The sequence below is a fragment of the Haliotis cracherodii genome, unplaced genomic scaffold (genome assembly GCF_022045235.1).
Source record: "Haliotis cracherodii isolate W230 unplaced genomic scaffold, xgHalCrac1.p SCAF_13, whole genome shotgun sequence".
Lineage (NCBI taxonomy): Eukaryota > Metazoa > Mollusca > Gastropoda > Lepetellida > Haliotidae > Haliotis > Haliotis cracherodii.
Window position 1 is genome coordinate 32051313 of NW_027266268.1, and position 11513 is coordinate 32062825.

The 11513-nt window shown below is 42.9% G+C and overlaps 1 protein-coding gene across 1 annotated transcript; it reads left to right on the forward strand.

The window, feature by feature from the left end:
* Window positions 1-1560: 1560 nt before the first annotated feature.
* Window positions 1561-5889, forward strand: LOC139459855 (uncharacterized). The gene is made up of 3 exons (XM_071241566.1): window positions 1561-1609; window positions 4020-4172; window positions 5741-5889. Exons 1-3 carry the CDS (start codon window positions 1561-1563, stop codon window positions 5887-5889), a joined length of 351 nt encoding a protein of 116 aa, XP_071097667.1.
* Window positions 5890-11513: the final 5624 nt, after the last annotated feature.

The following is an 11513-nucleotide window of genomic DNA, read 5'->3' on the forward strand; positions in this document are numbered from 1 at the left end:
GCATTGAGTGTATGGTGTGATGCGTGTTATACTTTGAGTGTATGTTGTGATGCGTGTTATGCTTTGAGTGTATGGTGTGATGCGTGTTATGCTTTGAGTGTATGTTGTGATGCGTTTTATGCTTTGAGTGTATGGTGTGATGCGTGTTATACTTTGAGTGTATGTTGTGATGCGTGTTATGCTTTGAGTGTATGGTGTGATGCATGTTATACTTTGAGTGTATGTTGTGATGCGTGTTATACTTTGAGTGTTGTGTGTTGCGATGCGTGTGTTGCTTTGTGTGTTGTATGTTGCGATGCGTGTTATGCTTTGAGTGTTGTATGTTTTTATGCGTGTTATGCTTTGGGTGTATATTGTGATGCGTGTTATGCTTTGAGTGTTGTATGTTGCAACGCGTGTTATGCTTTGAGTGTTGTATCTTGGGATGCGAGTCATGCTTTGAGTGTTATGTGACATCCTAGTATATATGTTGTGCTATGTGTTTTATGTTGTGTCTGTAGATATTATATTACGTCTTACATTCAAGTGTAAAGTCATGGTGAGATCACTTGCAATTCCACGTGTCTTCTCTGATTTCACGATAAGTCCAAGCATTCGCTCATGCATGCCAAGACACTTAAACTTAACTAGACTGACAAAATGTCATAGAAAGAAATGATACAACTTCAGTTGCAATAATTATTGTTGTAAGTATTGTTGTAATTATTATAGTAAATATTTTCGAATAAGCCCAAATTTATTTCCTATAGTTATTCCTTAATTCTTTTATCTTTACAAAGTATGAAAAGTATAATAATTTTGACAACTGTGTGAATGAAATCTTTTTTTAATGAAATAACGCGAATCCCTCATGATCAGAATTTAGTTACGACATCAACTGAAGAAACTCCATATAAATATGGTTAAAGTTTAAAAAATTAGAGGCAATGTTACTTATTTCAAAATGATTTTTTAAAATCATAAATATGCAATCGCTTAACATGTGTGTCACGCTAAGGTTCCCATAGCTGTCAAATATTTCAAAAAGTCGATTTTGGTTTTGTTCGTCAATGCAGACAACTTGTGAGAAAAACAAAAACAAACATATTATTCCTGGCTAATATTTAACAGTTTAATCACTTACAAACTGGGTTTAAAAAGACCCTGTCGTGTCTAACCACCATGAACCAACAGTACCTCTAACATTGTTATCACCCACAGTAAATGACTTGCACAGACAATACCTGGAACACTTAATTCAGTAACACGTAATTTAAATGCTGCATATCTCCCTTAGAATACAAGCACCTAACTGTTCAATCTGCCACAATTCTGTTTGAGCTGGTGGTCATGGCGGCAGTAATGCGGGATTAATACACGAGGTCAACTCCTTCTGTTTGCAGACTCCCTTTACACAACGCCATATATCAAACATGGCGGGGTTCAACCGGGTCCTGGAAAATACGGAAATCTAATGTCCTTCCTCTTTTTAATTACCTTGTCTTGTTTGGCGTCCACTAAGGGGGGTAGAAAAGGGGATGCTGATAGTGAAAGGAAGTCTAAGACTCTGGAAGTACCAAGATGAGGAAGATCGCGCTTATCGTATTGTCAGTGTGCCTTGTGAAGGAAGGTAGGTGTCAACATTGAGCGTTCTCATTAGGAGATGTAATGAACTATATTGGGCTTCAGGATCATATTTATTTCCGCAGTGTTTTTATTGTTTGAAAGCGTTTAATCTGTTTGATATTTATGGTTATTCAAATCGCGACGCGTGTTCACGAATATGATAGTGATAGGTATGAAATAACTTTATTCACTATCCGTTGAGGTCTTTGTTGAGAATAGGTCTTCAGCAACCCATGCCTGTCGTAAGAGGCGACTATGCTTGTCGAAAGACGCGACTAATGGGATCGGGCGGTCAGGATCGCTGACTTGGTTGATGCATGTCATCGTATCCCAATTGCGTAGATCGATACTCATGATGTTAATCACTGGATTGTCTGGTAGACTTGAATATTTACAGACTAACATCATATGGCTGGAATATTGCTGAGTGCTGGGGGCACCAGAAATGGGCTTCACACATTGTACCCATGTCGGGAATCGAACCCGGGTCTTCAGCGTGACGTGCAACCCGACCGCCCCAAGGGAGGAGGGGGAAGGAAGGTGTGTGGGGGTGGGGGTGGGGGTGGGGGTGGGTGGGTGTTTGGGTGGGGGGGTCGCGTGGGGGGGGGGGGGGGGGGGGGGGGGCAGTCGTCTACGGAGAGTTACCGAATTATGATCTTGGGTTCGAATCCCATATTCGTCCTTGGTTTGTCAGCGCCATACCCGTGGTTGACTGAAACGACAGGCAAGGATTGATGGGCCACTATGCCCCGGATTCTAAATGGACTACGTGCATCTCGCTCTGAACCATACAATCATTAAATATAATTTAATCATTGAACATGTTCAAAACATATCAGTTATCTTGCCACCAAATAACCAAGTGCGCATTAATTGCACGTGCAAGTGGATTTGCAGCTTTCTCGGATGTACTTAATGTTTGTCAACAAGCCATTAATTCAAGTAGGTGTTTATATTATTCCAGTATTAATCGTTGCTGTTAAACAGTTTACCAAACTGATAAGAATAAACATGTCAAGTGTAATCGGTAGACATGCCAGAAACTGATAGGATATTCATTGTCCCATGACATTTTCGAAGCCAGCGTTCTGATTATCCACTAACGGTAGCAAATCTATCTACATCTTGCCCATGGATTGTGCTCCAGTGATGAGTAATTACACTCAAACGTTGGGGATATACGGTGTGGAATGTTGGTTGCGGGATGCGATTTGTTTGTACCATAAAACAACTGGCATCGTTTCCTAAGGATTTAAAACTTTTTAAAAATCGGTCGTTGGATATCCTGGATGAACTGAAAAAGAAAACGATTGCGTGTCCTGAAGCAGTGACTTAGAACAAGATAACAATCTGTCTTCCGTTTTCAAAATACCAGCCCTCGCAAAATGATTACTATCCGGAATGTATTGACATAAACAATTAATGCAGTTTCATGGCGTGTTAAACATTAAACAGGCATGTTATTGGGTGTATTGATTCACAAGTTGATTGGCCCTGTTAAGAAGCACAATTGTAAACTTAAATTATTTTAAGGGGTGGTCGGGTAGCCTAGTGGTAAAAGCGTTCGCTCGTCAAACCAAAGACCCGGGTTCGATTCCCTACATGGGTAGAATGTGTGAAGTCCATTTCGGTGTCCCCCGCCGTGATATTGCTGGAATATTGCTAAAAGCGGCGTAAAACCATACTCACTCACTCAATCACTAGCAGTGGCTTCATACTAACGAGTATAGATACCACCGTACGTTAAGATGATGTCTTATGTGTTTAACGATTCGCAGCGCTTACCAATCGCCAAACTACAGAATAATTAATTCAGATAAACATCCCACTCCTTTTGCCGCTAAAAGCTGTATAACTGTTAAGCGGAAATTAAATGTTCACTTTCTCTTCCGCTTGCTTTCTCTGTATGAAAGGACGAGGGGGAGGGGGTAGTCTCGTGGTTAAAGCGTTCGCTTGTCACGCCGAAAGCCCAGGTTCGATTCCCTTATTGGTACTATACGTTGTAGGTCATTTCTGGTCTCCCTTTCTGTCCAATTGCTGAAATATTACTAAAGGCGGTATAAAACCAATCTCATCTATTCACTCTACACTATATTCATGTTATGTTAGGGGGCACGGGTGGCCCAGTCGTCTAAGGCGACGCGATTCGCTGTGCAGAGTTGCGTCCCTTTGGCACGCCAGAAACCTATAATTGTGGGTTCGAATCCCGATTCTCCCCGATTATTTGTTTCTAGGTTTGTCAGCACCATACCCGTGCTCGTGGGTTTCACCGAAGTGGTAAACGTATGAGACCTGAATCACTTCGGGCTTTCCTCCCACATTAAGCTGACACGCCGCGATATAACTGGAATACTGTTAAAAGCGGTGTTAAACCCAACTCACTCACTCTTGTTACGTTAACTTTCTTTTTCCAGGAAGCGGTCTCAAATGTTTCATGTGTGAAAGTGGAGACTTGAAGACCCCCAATTTCGACTGCCCCGCTGAGGGACAAGTGGCGTACCCTAAAACCCCTATGGCTCCCTGCAACGGCAAATGCTACATCAGAACAAAGGGCGGAGAGGGTAACGGTGAGCATCATACGCCTGTCTGTGTGTGTGTGTGTGTAGGAAGTAGAGACGGGCTTTACGCCGCTGTCGGCAAGACTACTGCCGCATTACAGATGAGTAAACTGGGAAGGGGCCAGAAAATATACCGTGTAACGAGGTGAGGTGACATAGGGTTTAATTTTGCCTCCACACCTGTGTGTGTGCATGCTGCTGCTTGTACTAGTCCGGACTAATGCCGATTTTGTAGTGCTAGAACAGTAAGATACAATGCCGCAGCTTAACATGAATACCCCACTCTGACACATATACCAACTCCGATCCGACCAGTCCTTGTGTTTAGCCCCTTAATGCCTAGTGCCAGGCATGGTAACAACAAGTAACATCTTTTAACGTCTTTAGGTACGACGCAGCCGGGGATCGAACCCCCGGCCTCACGTTCGCCGGGCGGACGCTCTACCTCTAGACCACGGAGGCGTACCCGTGTAATGAATCCATGGCAAATGTATGAGTGAGTTGTGCTCAACACCACTGTGGATCAGTATTTCTGTCGTGGCAGGTGCTTGATGTGGGCGGGAGCCCATGACATATTGGTCTGAGATAGTTATCACCTTGGTGCAAATCAACGAGCATGGGCATGGTCTTAACAAACCATGGATCTGTACATAATCGAGTCAGCGAGCCTGACCACCCAATACCGTCAGTCGCCATATTTGTGACCGGGTTCCGTCTTAGCGCAAACGGGCATACCTATAACAATTGTCAACTCGTTGCGTAATGGTTCACATATTATTTCCCCATGTATTATATATATTTCAGATGCAATTTAAAGCACATTGGGACGTGCGGAATTATACAGTATGACTGAACACATTTAACTGTGTCTTGGGTATATTTTTAGATGCAAGACATGTAAAATCAAAACTTATTTCTGAGGGATTCTTTGACGAAGAACTTGAAATCATACGCGCATTCTGATTGGTTTGTCGTATTTTCGCACATAACATTCATCGATAGGGGGACGAGTCTTCTTGAAGGTTACGGAAAGGGGCGAGTGGTCACGAATGTAGGGGGGCGAGTCTTCTTGCAGGTTACGGAAAGGGGCGAGTGGTGACGAATGTAGGGGGACGAGTCTTCTTGCAGGTTACGGAAAGGGGCGAGTGGTGACGAATGTAGGGGGACGAGTCTTCTTGCAGGTTACGGAAAGGGGCGAGTGGTGACGAATGTAGGGGGACGAGTCTTCTTGCAGGTTACGGAAAGGGGCGAGTGGTGACGAATGTAGGGGGACGAGTCTTCTTGCAGGTTACGGAAAGGGGCGAGAGGTGACGAATGTAGGGGGACGAGTCTTCTTGCAGGTTACGGAAACGGGCGAGTGGTGCCGAATGTACACAACAGTGGTTGATGTTATGACCAACGATCCACGCCGTCTGGGTACGATGACACGTGTTTAGCCAAGTCACCTTGTTGACCACCAATCCGTATAGTCACCCTAACAACAAGCATTAATTGGTTGCAGGGGGTCTGTTCTAACAACGGAATAATTGTATTACCACATGCAATCATCATGATCACAATTCGTCTATCTTCTTCAGCGTCGATACACCGAGGTTGTCTGTCTACGAAATGGCTGCGGAAGTACCTAAAGGACGGATGTGACGTATTGGGCAGCGACATCTGGTGTTTCTGTTCGCAAACTGGTTGCAATGGGAGACGACTCGGGGAGTGGTTCCCCATTATCTAGGTGTACACGGGACAACGATTCCGTGATTTACTGGACTTGTATTGAACAAGGACATTACAGTTAAGCATGATGTAACCGGAATCTTGTGAATCTGAAAAGATTTTTAATGGGTTTAGTAAATGAAGAAACGTATTTATTCTCGGTTCCAAGGATCTTTTGATGGGACTTTCATCCCAGAACCACGGCTTTGTACGTGGTCGTGACCTGGGCAGCGTCCTTACGTCGCGAGATGATGTTTTACAGACCCTGGTGATGACGAGGTGGGGTGTGAATGGTGCAAGCTTTCATCAACAAATTCAAGCATTTTTAGACATTGCTGGGGTTGGAATTGTTTTACAAAAACAATGTGTTCCAGTTCTGGATTTATCAAAATATATATATTCTTCGCAACTTATGCTGAATGTCCTGCAAAAACACAATGTGTGCGGCTGCTCCTTTAATAGAAAAAAACATATGGTGTGTGTGTGTGTGTGTGTGTGTGTGTGTGTGTGTGTGTGTGTGTGTGTGTGTGTGTGTGTGTGTGTGTGTGTGTGTGATTCACTGAAAAATACTGTCCCTGTCCACACACACAATCAGAGAGAGAGAGAGGGGGGGGGGGGGGGAGGTATTGTATTGTCGTAGGCTTGCATTTGCATACTATTAAGTTTGCTCGTGAAGATCCGGGGCTCGTGAAGATCCGGATCCGGGGCAACTCATGCTTGTCGTAAGAGGCGACTCACGGAAGCGGGTGGTCAGGCTCGCTGACTTGGTTGCTGCATGTCATCGTGTCCCAGTGCGATGTTAAACAAAAAATAAAAAAACTATTAAGTTTACTAAAATAATCCTTCCGGTTTATACGAGGGTTTGGCGTCTAACAAAAGACGGCCTCTCACGTGGTCTTTTTCTAAATGTGAACTGTTAATGTTAACAAATGCCTGGGTTCTTAGTGGCGGAAATAGAAGTAGTATTTATGATACACGTGTGTTGTGAACTTAAACACGTGTTAAAATGTAATGGAAAGAAATCATAACAGGACATACTCTCTTGTCAAACGTTGCACTTAGACACTTTCTTCGATAGGTGCGTGTTTCCACATATATATCAGCAACACATTAACTCCAACCCGGAACGACGTATAGCGTTTGCCACAATCATGGAATATAAAAAATACAAATGCTTTTTTAGCCATGCAGGACATTCGGTGTAGAACGCCTTTCTCTGTCACACACTCTGGTAATGTATTGACGATGTCGTGCCAGTCAGCGTTTACCATCTCTGTGTGTATTATCACCGGCAGCAGGGGGAATCTCCCCCTGGAGCAACAGTGAGGGCTTTGTGTAGAAGGGACCTACTTAATATCTGTGGAGATAAGTTGAAACTTTTGAGGTATTTGTCACTGTTCCAAGTGTGATACAAGTTCTATTCTCTGAAAGACGCAACCTATATCTTTTACAGAACAGAAAACAATTACCGTATTCGCCGCATTAAGAACCCTGCTCTAATAAGCACCCCCTAATCAACATCTAAGTTATCTCTATTAGCGCCTCCTACTAAGACCGACAATTAACGTGACAGTCCGTATAAACCTTTGTATATTTCATATTCCCTTTGCAGAACATGAGCGCAGAACGCATATTTGCCTCGTAGCATCGAAGTAGTCTACGTTTTATCTACGTTTGAACTGAGTTTGTTCGTTGCCGTCCTTCTCTGTAGAAGTGCATTCCCGCAATCAAATCTCCCCCACCCCTCCACCCCACCCCCCACCACCGTCGATTTAGAAACGCCTTTAGCGCGCTTATTACAGCGAATACGGTACATGTATGAGAGGTAGGTTTAGGTCGTTACCCACTTCCATGCGTCTTGGTTAGCGCTACAGTGGTTGTATTTCGACCCTGTATTAATATGATAACGATGTAACCCGGTAGTTCAACAGAATTATTCAGCAACCTTTTCTTTTCTTACGTGAACATATTATCTCAGTTCGATAATCAATATTCTTCACTATGATCACAGCAAGGAAGAGGAAGAACACACGTGTCGGTCGGGCAGGCTAGAAAAACTTACCGGGGGCTTCTCGTGCAGGAAGTATTCGACTTGGCTTACATTATGATCACGTGTTAATTTCAAATTGGAAAGAAACCCCTGACGCTGCAAAATAGCAAGATTATGTAAAACTCTGTGTGTTATAACCAGCGTCCGGAATGAGCTTTGAGGGTTACCTATGATATATTGCCCAATGAGTGAGTGAGTGAGTATGGTTTTACGCCGCTTTTAGCAATATTCCAGCAATATACCGGAAATGGGCTTCACACATTGAACCAACGTCGGGAATCAAACCCGGGTCGGCGTGACGAGCGAACGCTTTAACCACTAGGCTACCCGACCGCCCCTTGCCCAATGAAGAGAAGGTCTGTTCAGTGTCTGTCAGTTTGTTTGTTGTTTAACGCCGCGATATTCCAGCTTTATGACGGCGGTCTGTAAATAGTCGAGACCAGACAATCCAGTGATTGACATCATGAGCATCGATCCACGCAATTGGGATCGATGACATGCATCAACAAAGTCAGGGAGCCTGACCACCTGATCCCTTGAGTAGCCTCTTTTCAGTGTAATTAAACAGGACAGATATGAAAGAGAGGGCTGTATGCTACTCAAAAGAAGTTAAAGTTTCCTCCGACTCTTTCATATGAAGGAATCGGTTGTTCCTTAACTTCTTTTGAGTGGAATGTATGCTGAATATAACATACTAAGGATGCGAGGTATATCCGGCACTGAGCTACACGTTTGTGTTTATGAAGACGGATATTTAGCTAAACCATAAGTTGTTACAACGCAGTAAAGGACAAAAGAGATATTTTGACAGTTTATCTAAAATGGTTATACTGTTTGCGTGGGTGAGTGAGTGAATGACTATTGCTTAACGTTGCATCAGCAATGTTGCAGCTGTTCGCGGCGATATGTTGTCATAATTAGATCGATAACGATACATCGGTATATAATGTACATAATTGATAACGACACGTGGGAATATTATATAGATAGTTTGTAAGGGTGATTAACAAAGGCTTATGAAGATGAAGAATACTTTTGCTACACAGTGAAACCCCGTTAATCCGGACTATTGTTCATAGTGAAATCGTTTGGATTAAAGAATGTCCGGATTAATGAATCACCGGCAATTAGTTATGTCCGTCAACATTAAAAGAAAAAACTGCAAGTGATTCCATGGCATTTGATGGCTAACCAAGCAGTTCTTTTTACGTTTATGTTTCCATAAAAAGGAAACGACTAATGTTTATGATTAGCAGATAATGGAATGGGTGGGCCTTGAGTTGTGTAATTGATGTAATGATTTCGCAAGGGCGGATCCATCAAAAAGGGAAGGTCACAAAATATCACAATCTCTTCTCATAAGTATTGACATCAATATGTTTTGCCCTTATGGAGATTAAACGTTGAACCCGGCATCCTCTTCGCCTATATATCTCCTACGCGGACTTACCCAACATGTACACCGGCCTTAACGTTTATACGAGATGTTCGGGTGAACGGGGTGTCCGGATTGGCGACGTTTCACTGTAGTAGTATTTCCTCCAGTTGTTTATACTGAGGTGAAATGTTGTTTTACGCCAAAGTCAGAATTAGTCCGCTCTGTCACAGCCGCATTTCAATTAAACCAATCTAATTTAAACATCTTTTAATCCGGTACGATGCTTTCTCTTCTCGCATATCTGATCGGATTTTATTGAGATTGGTCTGTTATGAAATCTGGAACAGGCAAACCGGTGTGGGATGGCCCGAGGAACATTGACGCTACCGGAGTGCGATCAAACCTAATTAATCTTGTTTGTTTGTGTGTTGTTTAACGTAGCACTCAGCAATATTCCAGCTTTATGACGGAGGTCTGTAAATAATCGAGTCTGGACCAGACAATCCAGTGATTGATATCATGAGCATCTATACAGCTTGGGTGAGTGAGTGAGTATGGTTTTACGCCGCTTTTAGCAATATTCCAGCAATATCACGGCGGGGGACACCAGAAATGGGCTTCACACATTGTACCCATGTCGGGAATCGAACCCGGGTCATCGGCGTGACGAGCGAACGCTTTAACCACTAGGCTACCCGACCGCCCCCTATACAACTGGGAGACGGTGACATGCATCAACGAAGTCAGCGAGCCTGACCTCCCGATCCCGTTAGTCGCCTCTTACGACAAGCATAGTTTCTGAAGACCTATTCTAACCCGGATCTTCAGGGGTTCCCAATTAATCAACCAGGTCACACAATGTGACCACACTGTCAGATTTTTTTTTATCTGTGTTATGTGTTTGTCAAGTGTATATATAGTCTGTAAATAAATGTAATACGATACCATATGTTGTTCCAACACTGTCGGTCGCGTCTGTGGTGTAGTGTGTAGAGCGTCTGCCCGAAGAGCGTCATACCAAAAGACGTCAAAAGCTGGTACTTGTTGTTACCCTGCCTGGCGCTCGGCATTAAAGGGGCTAAAACAAGGACTGGTCAGTTTTCTGTGTCTGAGTGGAGTATCCATGTTAAACTGCAGCATGGCATCTAAGTGGGCTAGCACTATAAAACCGGCATAAGTCTCGACTAGTACAAGCACGCCCCCTCCCCCAACCCCACGCCGACCACCCACGTCGCTATGTAAGTGCAATAATCTTGAACGCACGTTGAACCCCAGGTCACCTCACCTCTGAAACTGTCCCCGAATTGTTCAGTGTCTGTGTAGATGATATCATTACTCTGCAGAGCTTGTTTATTTTGTTTAGTAAAATAATAGTAGATTTGCAGAAAGTTGAAATTGTACTTTTTGTATTTTCACGACTATTTTCTTCAAATGTTCAAATGTGTATATATTTCGACTTTTTGTACAATAAAAACGTTCATTACAACCCTTGTTTTGTTGACATTCCTGTGGGTCCTGCGCATGTCAGCACCTATGCAGTGGGGCTGTTCCACTACCGAGGTAAGTCACCTAACGTCGTCACCTATTGCAGATGTATTGCAGATATGTGACCAGGAGAGACTCTCCAGTATCCCTCCTCCTAAGGTTATATACTATGCATTGCCGCTCAATCCTTTTAATTATATATATATATATATATATATATACATATATATATATATATATATATATATATATATATATATATATATATATATATATTAGGGTGGATACGGGCGTAAGTCTTATCGGATGTTATTTTTATTCTATAATAAACTAAATATCAATCATATTTTTAAACACTCCTTGAATTCCACCATGTTGCGGGCAATCCACAAGAAGAACGTTTACGTACGCTTCAGTGACTATTTAGGAAACAACTTGAAGTAATGTTTGTTTGTTGTTAAACACCGCACTCAGCAAAATTCCAGCTATATGACGGTGGTATGTTAATAATCGAATCTAGACCAGACAATCCAGTGATTAATATCATGAGCATCGATTCACACAATAGGGATCGATGACATGCATCAACCAAGTCGGTGAACCTCACCACCGATCTGGATCGTTGCCTCTTACAAGCATAGTCACCTTTTATGGCAAGCATGGGTTGCTGAAGATCTATTCTACCCCGGATCTTGAAGTAAAATGTGTACAACTGTATTTACATTTTCTA